General features: G+C 43.1%; 1 protein-coding gene across 1 annotated transcript in view; it reads left to right on the forward strand.

Annotated features, from left to right (window-relative positions):
• Positions 1 to 20,948, forward strand: part of TRPM8 (transient receptor potential cation channel subfamily M member 8) — an 89,247-nt gene that overhangs the window by 21,845 nt on the left and 46,454 nt on the right. The window contains exons 4-11 of the mRNA XM_027590139.2: positions 436 to 592; positions 1,493 to 1,670; positions 4,187 to 4,359; positions 10,294 to 10,468; positions 11,496 to 11,563; positions 13,605 to 13,802; positions 19,094 to 19,196; positions 20,312 to 20,430. Coding sequence (XP_027445940.2) covers positions 436 to 592; positions 1,493 to 1,670; positions 4,187 to 4,359; positions 10,294 to 10,468; positions 11,496 to 11,563; positions 13,605 to 13,802; positions 19,094 to 19,196; positions 20,312 to 20,430 — 1,171 coding nt within the window. The remainder of the gene's footprint in view (positions 1 to 435; positions 593 to 1,492; positions 1,671 to 4,186; positions 4,360 to 10,293; positions 10,469 to 11,495; positions 11,564 to 13,604; positions 13,803 to 19,093; positions 19,197 to 20,311; positions 20,431 to 20,948) is intronic.

Here is a 20,948-nt window from a genome sequence, read left to right on the forward strand (position 1 = left end):
CCCCAGGAAGGAGGGCTCGCTCACTTCATCTCAGGAGAACGTTACTGGCCGGGCACACTGGCAGGGCCGGCACTCGGGGCTCCTGCGTGTTATGACCCATGCGGGAAGCTACATAAGTGATCTCCAGATTTCGAAGGCTTAATCCCATAATAACCTCATGGCTATGTATGCAGGGGCAGACTCCATGAAGGCACTCCTGTATCCCAGCGCTCAATACAGAGCCAGTTTTTGGGGCATGGACAACAGACAACAGGGAAAAAAACACCAAGATAGATGGCTCTTAAACAATCCACCGAGATGATGAATATAGTCTGAAAATAAGACTTGATGGTCAGATCTCTTTCTGTGTTTATTTAAGCTAATAATGTGTAGTTTATTCTAAAAACGTGATGAATGATGAAATCTGTTCCTTCCTGTCAACATCACCCTGCTCAGGGACAATGTGTGCAAGTGTGGCTATGCCCAGAGCCAGCACATAGAAGGCACGCAGATCAACCCAAATGAGAAATGGAGTTACAAGAAACACACCAAGGAATTTCCGACCGATGCCTTTGGGGATATTCAGTTTGAGACCCTGGGGAAGAAAGGGAAGGTAAGCAAAGGTTTTCTACTTTAGCTAATTCACACAACCTGGACTACCTTGAGTTACCTTGAATTGGCTCATGGTGTGGAGGCGGGAGAAATGGGTAGTCAATGCAAAAGCGATGGCAGGAAAAGATAAACCTTGTTAAAGGTCGAAGAGCTGTGATTAGGTTATGTGCCACTGGAAAACTCAGCTCATGGCTGGCTGCGGCTCAGAGGCCTTCCCCTGAGCGCACCGCAGACGTGTTACATCTGCGTTGAGCCCCACTGCTACAAAAGGCCCCTGAACCTTTTTACGCCTCGTCCCATTTAGTTTAGCTTATGGCAGTCTTGAGAATACATATGGCCCTGAATAAGGTGACATTTCCCTCTACACACCCACATTTTAGGCTTGTCCACCCGGCCTTGGGACAAGGTTTAATGACTGGGAAGTGGTATCCTCAAATGCGTGGGGGTCTTCTGTCTCCATGGCAGCACCGTCCCTAGGCAGCTGGAAAGCCTGGGCCTACACTCCTGCACCCCCAAGCCCTGTGTTTGCCGCCCTGGAAGGTGGCCCCCTGCTGTCTCTTCCCAGGGCCCCAGTGGCCATCTCTTGCCTGCCCTTAGCCCCCCTACCTCGGTCCCCAGTCAACGCTGGCGCTGGAGGGCTCCCTAACATGTAAATCCCGTCCTGTTTCTACTCTGCTTCAGACACCTCACAGGCACCCCACGGCCTTTGGGATAAATTCCCGGGTTCTCCAGCTGGCCCCGATGACTCGTCGGTGGCACCCGCCCCCCAGCCTACTGCTTTCCTTCCACTTCCCCGTGGGGACCCCCCCTTAGCTGCTGGCCCGTGCGCCTCGCCCCTCCCACAGGAACAGGTGGTTGGGAGGACAGGCGTCGACCCTGACACTTTCCCTCTTCCCTGCAGTATATCCGCTTGTCCTGTGACACGGACGCAGAGACCCTCTATGAGCTGCTGACCCAGCACTGGCACCTGAAAACGCCCAACCTTGTCATTTCTGTGACCGGCGGTGCCAAGAACTTCGCCCTGAAGCCGCGCATGCGCAAGATCTTCAGCCGCCTCATCTACATCGCTCAGTCCAAAGGTGCGCGCGGTCCCTGTGGGGCGGGGGACAGTGCGCTGCCTCGGTGGAGGCTGGACCCTCTTGTCCTTGGAGATGGAACCGAGTCCCCAAATGCAGTTCTTGCGCAGAATCTAGACGCTCTAGAAGTACACGATCAATCACGATCTATGAATCAAATGAATGGACAGACAGGGAGCTCTGGCAGGTGGTGGTTGGGGGGCTTGGGGGTGAGGGGTGATGGTAGGGGGTCACAAGGTAAAAATCAGCGTCAAGGTGCTTCCTTGTGGGTACTTTTGTTTCCTTGAATCGTCTAAGGTTTTCATTGAGTGGTTTCTACATATAAAATTGTACCGAGAAAATACTCTGCCAAATCGAAATGGAAAGTTTCATTTCTTTGCTATTTAATTTTGAGAGCTGTGATGAACCTTTGGAAATAGCGATGGTGCTTGGCAGATTGTAAGCACCAGGTAAGAGTTTGATTGAGATCAAGACGAGTAACTGTGGCTTTGTCACCTGAAATATTCAGCGTAGTGCTGAAGTTTTAATTTTTTCTTTTTAATTTTTTATTATGAAAAATTTCAAACCTACAGAAGAGTTGAAAGAATCATATAATGCACATCTGTACACCCTTCACTTAGAATCACAAATTATTAACATTTTCCCACATTTGTCTTATTACTTTCCAAAAAACAGTCTCATGTTATGATTTTTAAAGACTCATTTGAGAGTAAATTGCAGGCATCATGCCCTTGGCCCCTAGTATGTCAGCATGAATCTCTCAAGAACAGGGGTGTTCTCTCCCATAACCCGGTACAATTTTCAAACCTGAGAAAGTTAGCTGCCCAATACTGTTATCTAAAAAACAGTCCATATTTTAATTTTGCTAATTGTTTCAACATTGTCCTTGTAAGCAAACAAAACAAAACAAAAACCCCAAAACAAAAAACACCCCCCCAAAACCAAAACTCCCTCAAACCACAAAACCAACCAAACAAACAAAAAAAAACCCTTTTCCCCCTCAATGGACTCTGTTGAATTTGGCTTTCCATGTCATAGCAAACCAAAAAGCTTTTTTTCATCTGGGATTGTTCTGCAGAGGTTCTTGGTCTTTCAGGCCATTTTGAGGAATATAGACAAATCGTTTTTGCAGACTGTCCCTTCATTTGATATGATGTTTCCTCATGATTAGTTTCAGTTTATCAAAGCCTATTATTTAAAAAATTTCTTCGTTAAGAATGTTAACTGACAGAGCTAAGGACACATGTCTTATTTCAGACGAGAGTTTTCTTTTAACGTCAAGAAGAAACCCGGATCTTGTTCCCCTTTGTTCTCCATTTCCTGACCCACCAGAGGGAGCTGCAGTAGGACGTTACTTTATTAGGAAACCGAGCAGCATGGCTTCCTTAATACTAAATCCTGAACACACATCATTCATTCAGAATACTTAGAAAATGCCTACTATGTGTCAGGAATTGTTTTAAGTGCTGGGCATATAACAGAACAAGACAGATAACAGTCCCTGGCCTGCGGACCTCCAGTCAGATGAAGGGAGGGGCTGGTGCTGGATGTTAACAGTCCCGTGGCCTCTGCGTTGGCTTTACTTCCCCTTGCCTGGTGTGAAAGGGAAACGTTGACAACTAAAATCTGTCTAGAGGAAGGAGACCGGGTGCCGAGGGTCTGCAGTTCATGTCCAGTGAGAAATGGTTGCAGGAATCGGGTAGGACAATCCCAAGGACCATGCTGCATTTATACCTTAGAATATTGGAAGGGCTTTTATCTGGGAGATGACTAAACCCGTTTCTTATCGTTGAAGAGAGTATGTACAATTACAGAATGGAGACAGATAATGAGCAAAGGTACTTTCTAGCAAATGGGGGAGAGGGCCGCCCAGAGACTCTTGAGCTTTCCATCGCCAGGGCTAATCAAGACACGCCAGTGACCATCCTCAGGCTGGACTCCTGCCTGGGTAGTACATTAGATCAGGGTCGCTTACAACTTAGATTCTATCATAATGCTAAATAATATTTTATAAGTATTTTCTTTACTTCATTTCTGAAAAAAAGTGCAAAACTCTTGACATTGTGAAGATCATCAAATAATAAACCTTAACATACTGGTGTGCACAATTGTGTAATTATAAAGTAAAGCCACATGGTAGGCACCAGGGTCATGGCACCGCTCCCAGAGTGCTCTGCTTTCCATGGCGGCACTGCCGTAATTTGCTCACAAGCTCGGGCCCATAACAAGATTGGGATGCAGATTCCCTGGCTCCACCCCCTGGAGGGTCTGATGATTTAGATCAAGCGTGGGGTCCAGAATTTGTATCTTTTTTAAAGACAACATCTCTTAGAAATGCCTCCAAAGATCTTCTTCTCCTTCCTCATCATAGGGTCCTCGGCAAAGCCCACTGCAAGGGGTGGCTGGCAGTGCTGCATCCTGGTGCTTACATGGTGGGGGCTTCTTCAGGGGTCTGTGAGCACAGGATGGGAAGCTTATTCAGAGCCAGCTGAGCATTTGCTCTCCTCCCTCATTGACAGGTGCCTGGATTCTCACTGGAGGCACCCATTATGGCCTGATGAAGTACATCGGGGAGGTGGTGAGAGACAACACCATCAGCAGGAATTCAGAGGAGAACATTGTAGCCATTGGCATAGCGGCTTGGGGCATGGTCTCCAACAGGGACACCCTCCTCAGGAATTGCGATGCTGAGGTATGGGACAGGAGGAGGGATGGGACAGGTGGAGGTCTGCGAGGCCACGTGGGAGAAAGACCATGGCATGAGGTTCTGGCCTGAGCACCGTGGCTCTGTGATGGGGCCAGCTCCTGGGGAAGTCAGCCTTACGAGGATCACCTTTGGGACAGACAATTAAAGACAAGGATGACATGGGTACTTGGGTGGTGCAGTCAGTTAAACTTCCGAATCTTGATTTCGGCTCAGGTCATGATCTCAAAGGTCATGAGCTTGAGCCCTGCGTCTGGTTCTGCGTCTGTGGGCATGGAGCTTGCTCGGGACTCCCTCTCCCTCTATCCCCTGCCCCACCAACTCTCCCTCTCTAAAAAACAACAAATGCCCCAAAACAACCAGCAACAAAAAACCCCCAAAACCAAAACCTCCCCCCCCCAAAAAGCAAGGATGACACAATCAAAGAAGTCCTGAGAAGGAGTTACTAAAGAGCGTGTCTTGTTTATTAAAATTTCTTGCCGGCAATATCATGTTGAAGTCAGATTCTTTATTCTTTATAACCATGACCCGAGTCTGTCCCAGGAGGGCTCAAGCCCTGGCCACCATACCTTTATTGTTTGGCCACACTCACAGGAATTGTTGTGAACCCTGTTTAATTTGGCATTAAGAGAGCTGTGAACAGTTTTCCCCTCAAAGTTTCCTGAGCATATTTAGAGAGTAATCAACACACATTTCATGTTCTAAATGCAAGGTAGACGTATGAAGTTTTGTATCAAGTGTAGAATTTTGAAAACAGCATTTCTAGTGAGTTGAAAACCTCCTTAAGCAATGGGTGATGTCTACCTAGAAGCTTTGGACCAGATGTTCAGAAATCTCAATTTAATCTACATCTTCTTTCATCTGGGACTCCTTGGAAGTTTAGGTGGTAAATGTTCAGAATTTTTGGAATTATTCTGGTTCTTTTTATTTTTATTTTAAAAGATTTTATTTATTTATTTAGAAAGCTAGAGCATGCGTGAGCAGGGGGAGGGGCAGAGGGAGAGGGAGAGAGAGAAAATCTCAAGCAGAGTCCACATAGAGCGTGGAGCGGGATGCGGGGCTTGATCTCATGACCCTGAGATCATAACCTGAGCTGAAATCAAGAGTCAGATACTTCATTGACTGAGCCACCCAGGCGTTCCTGGTTCTTTTCATTTTTAAAAATGATATTACTTTTGTGCCTGTTAACATTTTTGAGGTGTATAAGGGACAGAAGAGAATGGGGAGCCTTTTCTGAGCATTTCCCAGGAGGCGGCAGGCGGGGTCGGGGCAGGAGGGCTTTGCAGAGCGAGTAGACTAGGTGCGGGGAACTTTTCTAGCTAGATAGTCTAGAGCGAGCTCTCTGAGTTTTTATGATAATAGCCTTGTGTTATCATGGGATGGATTAATTGTGCAGAGTGAATGATAGCTTTTATTATTATTTCCAGATGCTCAGCCAGGGTGGCAAAATCATCTCCCATCAGATGCCAACTTCAGGGTCAGAGTGGCCCGGGATAGGATTCTGAGGACAGTGGCAGGCTGGTGGGGAAAGAATGTGGTCTTTATCTCTTAGCCATGTTTGTCCTGGGCATCAGCTTAGTGTTGTATAAGCACCATTCTGTGGTGATACATTCCATATATGAATTCATAAAATCACAAGAACAACCCCGTAAAGTAGGTACTTTCCACCCCTGGATTGGAACAGCAACAACACAAGACTTCAGTATTTCTCTGGTGGCATCCTCTGTCATCAAGTAAAACATGAAATGAATATGTAAAGACTAAATAGAGAGTTCCAATCACTTGGAAATTAAGAAACAAATGAACAACATCTTGCTAAATAACTATTGGGTCAAAAGTATAATCACAGGTCACTTAGAAAGCAATGGAAACGGAAACATTATATGTTAGGACTGACAGTATATGGTCAAAGCTGCACTCAGAGTGGAATGTATTGCCCTATACCTTTATTAGCAAAAATCAAGAAAAATAATTCAATAATAATAATATCTAACATTCTTTAATCTTCACAACAATGAAGTTAACGACGCGTTAAGTGCTACTATTACCTTCTCATTACAGATGAGAAAACTAAGTCAGAGAGAAAGTAAGAAGCTTTCTTTATTCACATGGCTAGTAAACGTCAGAGCCATGGTTCACAGTCTTTTAGCCACCACGGTGTTCACATTAATAGGTTTGAAAAAATAATACCACTAACAACACTTGAGAAGGAGGAAAAGAATAATATTCCATCGGAAATAAATTAATTAGAAAAGAAAAAGTGGAAGAATAGAAATATTCTTTATTCTCGGAAATCATTTTAGCAATTTAATTAAGGAATAAATAGAACTAAGAAATCAAATATAATAATAAATATTGAGAAAAATTGTACAGATGTGACAAACAACCATATGTCAATATGTTTGAAAATCTCGTGGAAATTTTTCTGTAAAACTATTAATTTCCAAAAGCTGATTCAACAAGAACTAGAAAATCTGATTAGATGAATATCTGTGAATGAGCTCAAAGGGAAATAAAAATCTTTAAAATTGCTCTGGGCTACATGATTTCACCCAGAAAAAAATTTAAAAGTCTATTAAGAGTTAATTTAAAAAATGACTGTAGTCTCCAACACATACAGAAGCATGAGATCCTTAGAAATTGCTGCAGAAAGATCAAATCTACGCCCTTTCTGGAAAACCATTTCAAAATTTGTATCAAGTGCATGAAGACTGTTCATACCATACTTACAAATATCACTGGAGAATTTTATATTTAGACATTATTAAAACATTATTAAAATATTCCTGATAGTATCAAGAATTGACATAAGCCTAAATACCTAGTAATATCAAGAACAGTGGGATCTTCCGGTAGATTACTGTATAAACATGAAGGAAAATGGTGCAAAATAATATTTCCAAAGGTTTTCTGATAATATAGAAAATATTTGCAGTTTTAAATAGAAAATTATGAAAACAACGTGAATTAATCTATATGCTTAAGAAAGACATAAGTACACTAAAGTCTTGATGGTGATTATCACTGAGTTGTGGAATTAAGCATGATTTTAATTTTTCTTGTACTTTTCTGCATTTTTTATGTTTTCTACAATGAGTATGTATTATTTTTAGATATTCAGGTTATAGCACTGGTTTTTATTCCTTTTATATGTCTGTTAATGATACTCTCTAGTGACTTAGAGTAGTTTCATAGTAAACTCGTATGATCTTGTGGTCAACGTCTTTGTTTCTTTTCTGTCTTCCCTGGAAAATAGTGCTTGGTCTTTTGCATAAGTTGAACCCAGTAGGTGTTCACAATAACTTTGTCGACCATAACGTTCCCATGAGGTTTCTATTCATGGCTTCATTACAGCAAACCCCACTACTAGTAGATGGACTCTACCAGGACGCAGATTGAGCTGGCCTGAAACAATACCAGATTTCACAAACACTGAAATTTTATTCCTCTGGAGTCAGTGTTAAACTGCCAAAAGTATTGTTGCATTATATATGCACAAAAAAGAGCTCATGCCTCTCCTATTCTTGTTATTTAAACTTTAAAATCCCTTTGTCAAAGTACAACCACATAGGGACGTCTGGGTGGCTCAGTCGTTAAGTGTCTGCCTTCGGCTCAGGTCATGGTCCCAGGGTCCTGGGATCGAGCCCCGCATCGGGCTCCCTGCTCCGCGGAGAGTCTGCTTCTCCCTCTCCCTCTGCCTGCCGCTCCCCCTGCTTGTTCTCTGTCTTATCAAATAAATAAAATCTTAAAAAAAAAAAGTACAACCACAAAGGCAAACCAAAATTTCACACTCACTGAGTGGGTTCATGTTAAAATCTATAAACCGATGCAGGAAAATTGAAATTTTGTAATATCAAGTCTTCTTCCAGTGATAGGGTATGTCCCTCAATTTATACAAGTCTGTGTCTTTGAGGAAAATTTTACGGTTTTCCTCATTAGGACCTACATATTTCTTCTTAATATCATTTCTAGAGATTTTGTGTTTTTGTTATTATTGTGAATGGGGTCTTTATGCATTGTAATTTTGGAAGAGATTTTCATGTAAAAAGGGATTTATTTGTTGTTTTGAATAAAATGTTTTATGAACTCTTTTTTTTGTTCTAATAGTTTTTCAGTAGATTCACAGGGTATTCTATGTTTGCAACCATATCACTGGTAAATAGTGTTACTTTTAAACATAACTCTTTCATTTAATTATACCTTGCATTTTTTGCTTATCTTGATGCCTGGGCTAAAATGTCCAGAGTAATGTTAAATAACAGCGATGATAACAGGTATCCCAACAGGCATCCAAAATACCTGGTATCATAGTGGTGGAGACGAGACTAGTATTTTCACCATAAATAGGATTTGGTGAAAGCTTCAATAAACATATATTTTAAGAAAGTACCATAAGGCATCATCCTTTTATTTCTAGTTTATAATTTTTTTAAATCGAGAATGAATATTGAGTACCAAATGTTTTTTGCATCTGTTGGTTTGCTATTTTTTCCCTTTAAACCATGATCTAATGGACTGAGTTCTGGAAACAATGCTAATCATTCCTTAATAAACCTATCGGTTTTAATTAGCCAATGTTAGGAGTTTTATATCCTCATCCATTCGAGAGCACGGTCTTTGGCTTTTCCTTTTGTGATTCTTTCCTTGTTAAGGTTTTGGAATTTGTGTCGTGTTCTGGAAGGATGTAGATAGAATATGAATGCTTTGTTCCAGGAAAGTGTGTAGGGCTCCTCTGTAGTTTGCCTGGATGCCTGTCTGGCCCATATTACCCTGTCATTTCTAGGACTCTCCTGATTAGAGCTCCTGGCTGGGCGAGGACCACTTTGAGAAGAGAACTGTAACATTTGAATTTTTCTTTCATTCTTCCTTTGTTCTGATTGGATGTGTATGCCATTAATAGAGTCAGTAATCTTCCTCTCCTCATTGAAATTTCAACTTCACTTGTATTCTTAGAAGTCAGATTGAACTTCTTTTAGTGCTGCCCTAATACTTTAAGAACCAAACACCTTTGAATGGACATGGAGGTCAGGAACTCCTTTGTTTATTCCACGGTATTAAGTGTGAGGAGAAAATATCTGTTTGTTTCCTTTTCTGGTCCTGTAACTATGGGCTTCTAAAGAGCAGAGACCCCATCTTGTTCATTTTCTAACTCATAGACCCTGGCAAAGGTGTTGGCATATGATAGATTCCAGACAACTATATATGTGTCTATATTAATGTCTACCGCTACCTGTATCCAGACACACAGAGACACAAATACAAGTCTGTGTATGTATGTGTGTGTATGTGTACAAAAATACATGCACACACACACACACGTGTGTGCATCTGGATACCGACACGTATACACACAAGCACACATAACACACACACTTCCCTGAATGCTATCAGTTTCAACGAATTCATACAAATGAGCACAGGGCAATGGAATAAGAACTGAAGTGGGAATCTGATCCTTACACTGTCACTGGCCATTTATGTGACAACGGGCAAGTGACCCAACCGTTTTGAACCTTCATTTCTTCATATTTAAAATGAAGTCCTGTACTATAAGATCTCTAAGACCCGTCTGAACTTAGAACTCTGGGAGGAGGCATCAGTATAGCTGAACCTGAAGGGTTAGCCTTAATATTAACGTATAAAAATGTTATCATGCACGTTGGCCAACAAATAAATCTCATAGACAAGATTCTCTGTACTTTTGGGGCACGTGGGTGGCTCAGTCATTAAGTGTCTGCCTTCAGCTCAGGTCACGATCCCAGGGTCCTGGGATCGAGCCCCTCATTTTGGGCTCCTTCTGCTCAGCTGGAAGCTTTCTTCTCCCTCTCCCTCTCCTCCTGCTTGTGTTCCCTCTCTCGCTGTGCCTCTCTCTGTCAAATAAATAAATAAAATCTTAATAAAGGGATTCTCTGTACTTTTCAGGGATATTTTTCAGCTCAGTACATAATGGATGACTTCAAGAGAGACCCTCTGTATATCCTGGACAACAATCACACCCATCTGCTACTTGTGGACAATGGCTGCCACGGACATCCTACAGTTGAAGCAAAACTCCGGAATCAGCTGGAGAAGTACATCTCCGAGCGCACTATTCAAGGTCAGGATTTAGGAAGTGGCTCTTACACAGACATAGTATCAAGGGCAGTAGCAACAACACCAACAGCAGCTAGCCATCAATCTTTGAGTGAAGCATGCTGAACCCACTCAATTAGGTGTCCTATTGCCAAAGAAGAACTGTTGTTTCTCTTTTCTCCTGTGACAGTACCTTCAGTGTGCTGGAGCATAAATGCTGCCTTGTCACACTCTGATTTGTCAGTATAGAAAACCTGCTGTCTCTTCTTCTGCTAGACAACATTTAAGAACAAATAAAATCCATAATGGCAAATCTGAGCTTATGAAACAATGCAGTTAGCTAGGGTAAAAATAATAAGAACCAACCCGTTAGCTCAACAGTTGGATGGGTTACGTGTTTGAATCTTGGCTATTTCTATATATTAGAACCACCTAAAATATTGGTTCAAGGGAAGAATGCAGCAGTTGAGTGAAGGCTTTTATTTGCCTTGGGAAGTGACAAATTCTCTCTCTTACCACTGCTGAGATGTTGGTGTTGAGATATGTCTTGTTATAGAACCAGAGTACCTCACGATGTAGTGACAGACTCCATAACAGGGACATTTTGGAGATGTTTTCAACATCCTTTTCCTTTTTTAGTGGGACATACATGAAGGAAGACATTTATATATGTAATACTCTTTCTTGAGAGATCAGAGTTATGCAAATTTTTCACCCACTCAAGAAAGCATAGGATTATGCAAATTAGCGAGAATGTATTATTATAAGGATAAACTTGAACCTGGTCTAATATATATTAGCCAAAGTAAATCATTCACAGGCTTTAGCATTTTAAGTATCGGTAACAAATCGCAACATGACCTGTGTCATACTGGTTGGGGGTGTAGAGACACATCCGTCATGATCAACAGAGAGATAGTCAAGTCTGAGATCTGCTGCCATCACCCCACACCCTGGGCTCTTTGGAACAGAAACTCCTGGTCTGCTTCTTCTTGAGATAGGTGAGTATTTCTAATGAGCCCAGAGTAAGTTTTACCTCTTATGCCTTACAGATTCCAACTATGGTGGCAAGATCCCCATTGTGTGTTTTGCCCAAGGAGGTGGCAAAGAGACTCTGAAGGTGAGTCTTGGTTTGGTTTTCTAGAAAATTGATCAATAAACGAACCCAGCAAATTTGTATTTTCAGAGCTTTGGAGCTCACGTAATTTAACCTGACTAATTTCTTTTACTATGGCAAGTAGGTAGTTGTATTTTCACGATACAGTGTTCCCTAACAGAACAGAGGAGACTTCGGAAGAACATGAATAGCTTATATACCTAATGTTGGCTTTGGCCATCAGCCCATCAAGGAGAAGGGTTGACACTAACTCATAAGACTTAGAGATAATAACCACCATATATATTGGGAAACCATGGCCACCCCATCTGCATGGAGATGAGCTGTGATCATACACAGACAAACTGGGGTTCCTAGACCACCAAAGGCCCATCCACATGCTTCCTGGGCCTGCAAGGACTCCACCCCCATAAGAAGGAACCCCGAGCCCTAAGTGACTCTGGGATCACAGAAAGCTTCCTGGACGATTCTGCACCTGCAGTGTTGAGCAGTGGAGCAGGGAATTCTGCTTCCCACCCCATCTGTGTTAACTCTGATGTTTCTGAGCTCCTGTTACGGGCAGCCAGGCTTCTGCCTGACCTTTTAGAAAGCATCAGTGTGATTGCATTCTTGTTGGTATTTGAAGGCATGCACATCGTGTTGAAGATCTCACTGTTTTAGCAATAGGACTTTACAAGAAAGTGATTTGTAACTCCTCCTTTTAATTAATTTCCACGTTGATTTGCCTACCCGCTGTATCCTCTATCCCGTGTATCATGATTCTTGATCCTCTCCACTCCCTCCGGGTCTCCTCCTGGAGTTACACATAATTCCTGTTGAAGTTATTTGGAATCATAATCTAGCACTTGTTTATTCTTTTATATAACAATGGCCTATTCATGCATTCATTCATTCATTCATTCATTCACACATATTTATTGAGCACCTGCTGTGAGATCTCCTGCTGAGACCATTGTTAAATGAAAGTTTTCAGGGAAGGACTTTTCAGGGAAAAATTAAAGATTTTTTGAAATTGTCAGTATGTGAATGCTTGAAGAGCAGAAGAGAGGAAGAGAGACGGAGAGAAAGGAATTGAAAGATGGTTATGTTTACTAGTTAGAATTCTCTGATTTCCAGAGAACCACTGGGGCCCAGGCACTGAAGTTCTGTGACATTTTCCCCAAATGGCTGTGTGGCCAGTAACCACGCCCAGGACAGGGGACAGGAGAGAAGGGGGACAGCTCTCTGTCTGATCGCCCTACTCTGGCCCCAGCATGTGGATACCCGTCCGCAGGGCAGGCAGTGGGGTTCAGAGCTGGAAACACCCACCCCTCTGCCCCCCAGGATGAGGCACCATGTGCTATGGGCGATGTGTTCTCCAGGAAGGTGTTTAGTTTCTGCTAAAGACAGGGGCTCCACCATTTCTTTTGTGCCTATAGCTCACTGTGTCTTGCTGTCAAGTGATTTAAAATTCTTAAGACCTATAAAAGCCTCTGTGGTTTTTATAAAGGAACTAATAAAAGCGTGGTGTGTATATATCTGGGGAACAGATTTAATTTTATTCTTTTTTCATAAAAGAGGTAAAGAAAATTATTTGGGAGTTATAAGGGAAATATGTGTCAACATAATACAAAATATATGGCTTTTGCTTTGAAGGTATTTTCATACCTTAAAAGTATGAATGTGATAACCTCTGTCAGATAAGTTGTCAACGATAATATTGAATACCGTTTTAGGAGTTGTCATGCATATCTATGATGTCAGTATTTGGAATGATGACTTTGTATATAGAGGTATTTTAAGTACTTATTTATGGAGAACTTAAGCTCGTGACACGTGTCCTTATTATGGGAATTGGTATTAGCACAGGATATAATATAGCTGGCTTATGTTGTTCATTCATAGACAGTTGCAAATACTTCGTTTGCTTGTGACTAAAATAAAACCCCGAAGGAAAAAGTGCAGAGATGTGTCCAGGTGTCTGGTGGACCAGCTTGGTCCTGGAGCGCGTTTGGTCGGTCATCAGTGTGTCTTCCGGTGACCAACTCTGTCTCCTGTTTCCCAGGCCATCAACACCTCCATCAAAAGTAAAATCCCCTGTGTGGTGGTGGAAGGCTCAGGGCAGATTGCGGATGTGATCGCAAGCCTGGTGGAGGTGGAGGATGCCCTGACGTCATCCATGGTCAAGGAGAAGCTCGTGCGCTTCTTACCCCGCACGGTGTCCCGGCTGCCTGAGGAGGAGACTGAGAGTTGGATCAAATGGGTGAGCTGTAGGGGGCTTCTGGGGGCTGAGAAGAAGACAGCCAAGTTCATGGCGGGGAGGAAGCTGTAAGTGCCTGACTCCCCTAGAACTGTGGCTGTTTTGTCCGTTCTCAGTGACACTGAAGCGATACTCTGGCCCAAACTAGGTCTCTTGCTGCTCATAAAAGTTAAATAACTCGCCAAGTGTCCATACCTGGTAAGGGGTGGCATTCAGGTTCAGACTCAAGTCTGTTAGCCAAGCTGGTAATCATTTTACGCCATGACTTCAACAAACAGTTAGCTTCTGAGTTTTGTGTGTGTCGGGGGAGCAGAGGAAAGAAATCCCTGGTAATAATGCTTTAGAACTGCAGATGTTAAACTGAGTCTACATCCATCGGAGACATTGTTACTACAGAATAATTGCCTTTCTAAGTTAACTGGCCCGTGATTCAATTCAGAATGTCTCCCCTTTCTCATCAGATCATGTAAGAAATGTGTACTTATCAGAATCTCTATTATACTTCTTATGGCTAAGCCTATAGAACTATTTTGACATGGTACCATGGCTTCTAACTATTCTGTTTCGTGAATGTTGTTGACTTGGACTGACTTCCATTTCCTTGACTGCTCAGTTCATTAGCAAGCCCATATTAGTATTAGTGGGCACATTCACATCAGCTCATTCCAGAATGGCCTTCGATGTTTGGATATTTTTTAGGAGTATGTGCTGCCACTTGGGAATTTTTCCATAAAGGAAATAACAAGCTAGACAATGAGAGAGCTATTTTAGTCATAGAGCCCATTTCGTCATGAGAGTTCAAGGTTGAATTTAGTCTAAAAAAATATTCTTTAACTAGACTGCTATTTCAACAGTATTTAGTTGTGAAAGCACCTCAAAATATCCAGTGCAGCAAACTGAAACCCTAGTATAGTGAAGGTAGTCTTGCTCATGGTAGCCTCTGCCATTGTTTAAGGCAAGCTTGGATGAACCAAATCCTTGTAAATCACGGGAAAAATCAACCCAGCCTTCTAGGCTGCCCGGTTCTCTGTGGTAAATTAACACACAGTGGGACCCTATTGGTCTTATTTAATTTCAGATGCATGGACAGTTAGCTGATAATTCTGGTGAGGGGCAGTGGGGTTGAAGTGATCAGGAAGCAAGTCCTTTCTGGATTAAGCTTTATTACCTTAAATTTAGAATTTAAAAACACAGATGCATCTTCTTCCAGAGTCAGTGTTGGTGCTGAATGATGGCCTGCGCCACAAATGCTTGTATGATATTCCTACTTGAATTATTACATTTTCCAGATTTTACTAACAATGTAAAGCTGGGGGTTTTATATGAAAGTTCATGCTGGGATTCTCTTTTATCTTGGCCAAGTCCACTTGAGAGACAGACACAAGAATCAGGCAAATAGAGATCAAATTTTATCAGCTTCATTGATGATGAAGGCAAAGTTGATGGATGTGGCTTAGGTGTGTAGTTGTAACGGGCTTCCTGGTGCTCAGCCCCAGAATGAGACAGATGAGCCCACCCAGCCATAAATAGCGGCTGCCTTCCCCCAGGCTAGGTGTGTGGCTGATGACAGACCAGAGCACTAGCACTCTGCAAGGAGCAGATCCCAATGAAGAAGCAGGAAAGGGTTGGCCAGGCAAGGTGAAAGTTACCAATCAGACATGTCACTCCCCCACCCTGAGTGGGAGTAAGCAAAGGGGTGGAGAATATCAAGGAGCTTGATTCAGATGGAGCCTGCTCTGCATGGAAATATGTGGGTAAGGAATAGGAGTCCTCCCTCCCCAACGTGGTTATACAGTTTTGATTCTCCACGTACGGAGACCTAAATGGTCTGAGTCAATTCCAAATACATCAGCAGAGCAATCCCAGAGACACTGTGTGTTGAGCACCGTACTCAAGGTGTTTTCCTGTGATGGATGGAAGAAATTCAGGGGTTGGTTTAAGGTTATCCACAGAGGAAGAAATAAACAACTCTTAGCTTACCCACCAAAGATGGCCCTGAGTCCTCTCCAGTGCCTTTTCTCTCACTCATGCAAGTTGGCTTGAAGAATCTGAGCCAGGTCATGTCCAAAAAATGGAAGCCATCTCATGGGTCCCCCACCCTTGATGAGGGATTTTGATTTCTGTTTTCAGAAAACTATTACAGAAATCTGAAATAGGCTAAAAATCAGACACATTTCACTTATCCTTTCTGGGATTCATACCTCATTCATATTCCTATCTAATATGCTAATGATCCATCATAATTATTTGCATGTCAGAAGACATCCATCCATAATAAAAATTAGTCCAGCATTTTAATTATGCACTTATATGAAGGTTTGCAATTGGTACAGATTTCCCAAAAGACCAAGCTCAAGAGAGGAATTATTGATTAATGAATGTATACATCCAGTCAGATATTAATTGAGCACCCTCTTAGGCTAATTAGAGGTGACCTCACTGGTCTTGTGGACGACCAACCCCAAACTCTGAACTCATGGTTTCCTGGCCTTTCCAGGGGACCGTTTACCTCTCCACTGGGATCATGCTTTCTCCTTCTACCAGTTTACCCAGAGTTGTTCCCCTGTGCCTACGCCTCACCTCCTCAAGAACTTGACCCTCCGTAATGTCCCAATCTCTCAGTCAGCCTAGATACCATTCATTACATCAAATTCTTTCATCTATTCATTTATTCAGTTGATATTTATTGCACATATACCATATGCCAGGTTCTGGAATAAGCACTTCAGAAAGAACAGTATACACAATAGGAAGAGTCCTTGTCCTCATAGAGAAAACAGGAATTGGGAAAAAAAAGTTTATGTTGAGTAATGACAATATCTAGCATAGTATAATATCAAACTGAAATGAGTATGCTAAAGAAAGGTGACATGGGTTCTGAAGGGCATGAGCCAAGGGAGCTCAGCCTGGTGTGAAGGGCCTCTCAGGGGAAGACTTCTCAGAGGAGGTGATGTGGGACCTGTGATCTGAAGGCTGGGTAGTCCGTGGGGTGAGGACTGGGATTGTAATGGTGAGAACAGCATGTGCAAAGGTCCTGAGGTGCAAGGCAAGCATGGCCTACCCAATGACCTGGAATACGTCAGTGAAGGTAAAAGTTTTGAGTGGAAGCTGGAGAGCTTATGAGGGGCCAGGCCAGGCAGCGTCTTGAACACTGTTTAGGTTTGGGTCTTATTCAAGTGGAATGGGAAGCCACTGAAAGGTCGAAGCAGGGTGAGAATGTGGTGAGTTGTGTTCAGTAAAACTCATACTGGCTGTGGTGCATGGATAGGGCTGAAGGAGGCAAGAGGGAGGGGTCAGGGAGGGAGATCAGATAGGATTCCCCACAGTTGTCCCTGGGCCCCATCAGTTTGCTCTGTATCCATATTCATTCACTGTCTCCTTCTTCCTTTTTGTTTGGAAGGAAAAGATGTCTCAGCCCCTCTGTGCTGCCCACCCCCACTTGTGCCCAGAATCTTGGGACCTGGACCTCTCCTGCCTGTCATTTCATTTCTTTTCTTTTCTTTTTCCTTTCCTTTATATTTATCTGTCAGTCAGAGAGAGAGAGAGAGAGAGAGAGCACAGGCAGGGGGTGCAGCAGAGGCAGAGGGAGAGGCAGGCTTCCCGCCCAGCAGGGAGCCCGATGCGGGACTCGATCCCGGGACCCCGGGATCATGACCTGAGACAAAGGCAGACGCTTAACGACTGAACCACCCAGGCGTCCCTCCTTTTCTTTTTTTTAAAGATTTTATTTATTTGAGAGACAGAGTGAGAGAGAGAGCAAGAGAGCGCACAAGTTGCGGGGAAGGACAGAGAGAGTAGAAGACTTCCTGCTGAGCAGGGAGCCTGATACAGGGCTAGATGCAGGGCTGGATGCGGGCTCGATGCCGGGCTCAAGCCCAGGACCCCAGGGTCACGGCCTGAGCTGAAGGCAGACGCTTAACTGACTGAGCCCCTCCCTGTCATTTCTAGTTGGACTCCTTTCCTTCTGCCTGAGTTAGGGCTGCCCGCATGGAGAGAGGACCCTTCCCTTCATGCTCCCCCACCACTGCCCACAGTGAGTGCATCCCTGTGGTTTTCCTTTATTTCCTGGTCACCCCTGGACGCTGCATCCTCCGAACTAAGGCCTCCAGCACTGCCTTCCGGGGAGACTGCAGCCTGAACCGTCCCACCTAACGTTCAAATCCAAAGTCCGTGCCTGCTGCACGGCTTCCACTCTCCCACCCTGGCCTGAGACCTTCCTCCCCCTGTCCAGGCGAGACTCTCTGCAGTTCCAGATCCTCATTTCCAAATGTTGCCGGGCCCCCACCCCCAACCTGGAGCTCAGTAAACGGAAACCAGGCTGGCTTCCTCCTCTAGAGGAGATCTGCCTCCGCAAGCTCCTGCCAAGCTCAATGATGCCTGAAGCCTTGGGATCAGGTTTTAAAGTTAAATATTACAGAAAAATCACAAAGGATAACAGCAAATTCCTTATCTCTTTATCCAATTACCAAGTCCTCTTGGATATTGTTTGCATTGAACTTCACCTTCCCACGGGTTAAGCCCTTAAGACCACACTTGGATGGTTTCTGTGGCTTTCTGTTGCTCTTGTCTCCTTTATTCATTCATTCAACAATTGAGTGCCTACCATGTGCTGGCTTGGTGACATGTGTGTGCATGTGTGCACAGATACACTCATACGTGCACACTCACACATGCACACTCACACATGCACACACATACACATACACACTCACCCACGCACAAACTCACACAATGCACACTCTCCCATACATATGCATACCCGTGCACACACTCGCACACTCACACTCACACGTGCATACTGACAATGCACACTCTCACATACATATGCACACTCACACATGCATACTCACAATGCACACACTCACATACATATGCACATTCACTCACACACTCACGCACACACATGCACACTCACACACGCGCTCTCACGTATGCACACTCACAATGCACACACACGTGCACTCTCACACGCACACTTGCACACTCACTCACACATGCACGCATGCACACACACTCACCCCATTCCGAGTCTCAGCTCTTCAATGGGGACTTTTTCCCATGTGTTGCTCTTGTTCAACCAGTACTTTGTTCTCATTGTGGTTAAGGACTCATTATTCCAATTCAGATGTTAGGCACTATGGGTACGGTGCTGTAGGTGAGGGAAGGGGATCTGGATCACCCCTATAGGCGGTCTTCAAAAAAGAATGGAATAAAAGGTTCTTCACCAAAAGAGAGAAGTTTTTCTCCTTATGCCTGAAATCAATTGCCTAACTGTGCTCTTTAAATCCTGCCAGCTCAAAGAAATTCTCGAAAGTTCTCACCTATTAACAGTTATTAAAATGGAAGAAGCTGGGGATGAAATTGTGAGCAATGCTATTTCCTATGCTTTGTACAAAGGTGAGTAAAAAATAGCTCCTCTGGAAGTTTCGGCTTTGTGTTGCTTTCTGTGGCTTCTAACGGCCGGTGTTTATCTTTTGAACAGCTTTATTGAAATATAATCTTGTACTTAATTTTGGTTATCATGGATTGGAAGCTAGAATAATTACTATTGGCCTGCTGAGTTGAATCTCTTTGGTTGAATGTATTTAATAGAACAAGAATTTTTATGTCCTTAAAATACTGGCCAAACACAATCCCAGCACGCTCCAAAGCGCTGTCTGTAACAGTGGTTTAAAATTTTCATGAGTCTCAGGAGGTGGTAAAAGCTATGGGCCTTTGTCCTAGGGTTTCACATGTATGTTCACACATGCACACACATTTCACACACATAAATAATTTTGCATGCAGTTTCAGGAATTTACAAATCTCCTGAAGCTTATGAATGAACCTGTTTTAAAATTCTCATCTGTGATCTTTGCTGTCTTAGAATTCCATCAAGGTGGATGTTACCTAAGTAAATCGATCCTTGGCAAAGACCATGTAGAGTTGAGCCACCTGATCAATGTATGTAAGGTATGCAGAGTAGGGTAAGGTACTTAGGAAGTGTGATTTAAGCATTAACTATTTATTGAATTATTCTTATTGTGTTTGCCAGAAATCTGGTTGTAAGCGTATTTACTAAAATGGGATTATATTTGTAGAGATACATAGATACAGAGTATATTTGCTCTGGAAAAGATATTAGAACATTGTTATAATAGAGCTCATTATTTTGTAGATTTAGATAGAATATAAGTCAGATATGGTCCTTGAAATGTAACATTCATGGAATTTGAATCTATGGAAAATATCAATATAGCATAATTACACCGTTAGGATTTGAAATGGAAAGATATTATTATGGTTTGAATTGATCCTCATTATATGCTTTAGGACATGCAGAATCCAGACAAGAGTGAACAAAATAAAGAATATTTAGTATAAGAATGGGTGAAATGACAGTTCTGAGGGTCTGATTCGAAGAGAACGTGCTTAGAATTTGCTTTATAAATGGCTCTGATAATTGGCTGTGGGATGGTTCCAACTCTCTTTTTTCTGGTGAGTTGATTTTTTTCCCTCCTGTCTTCTTACAGCTTTTAGCACCAATGAACAAGATAAGGATAACTGGAATGGGCAGCTGAAGCTTCTGTTGGAATGGAACCAGCTGGACCTTGCCAATGACGAGATCTTCACCAATGACCGCCGATGGGAGGTAAAGAGCAGTTCTCCTGGGTTAGTCAGGAGTGTCAGGTCGGGTCCGCTTCTCACGAGGTCTTCAATACCGGATCTTGCAGAGGACTGTCCCCTCTGGTGCCAACCATCACTTTCCTCATCCATAGTATATATAGGACAATCACATGGACTTAGTAGGTTTGTAGTCAAGAGCTAATCAAAACAAAAACACTTATGTAAGAAAATATCAATCCACTAGCACCATCCAGCGTTCATAGCCCACGGTCCCAACATGAGAGGCGCTTCTCCATCTAGGTGCAGAGGTGCAGACCCCCTCCTGGGAGTGGATGGGGACACGTATGGGGACAATATGCACAAGATGGTTGAAAGGGATTTATCAGGAGTAGCTCGACTGAAGATCAAGACAGCAGTGCTCATTTTGCACCTTGCCCCATCTGCCCAGCCAAGCTGTGATAAGAGGGTTGTCAACAGTGAGACGTGTAAGGGTGAAATAGAACAACTTGATTGAAGACACACAATGAATGTCTTAGAGCTAGA

Source organism: Zalophus californianus, chromosome 3 (assembly GCF_009762305.2).
Source record: "Zalophus californianus isolate mZalCal1 chromosome 3, mZalCal1.pri.v2, whole genome shotgun sequence".
NCBI classification, from domain to species: Eukaryota; Metazoa; Chordata; class Mammalia; order Carnivora; family Otariidae; genus Zalophus; species Zalophus californianus.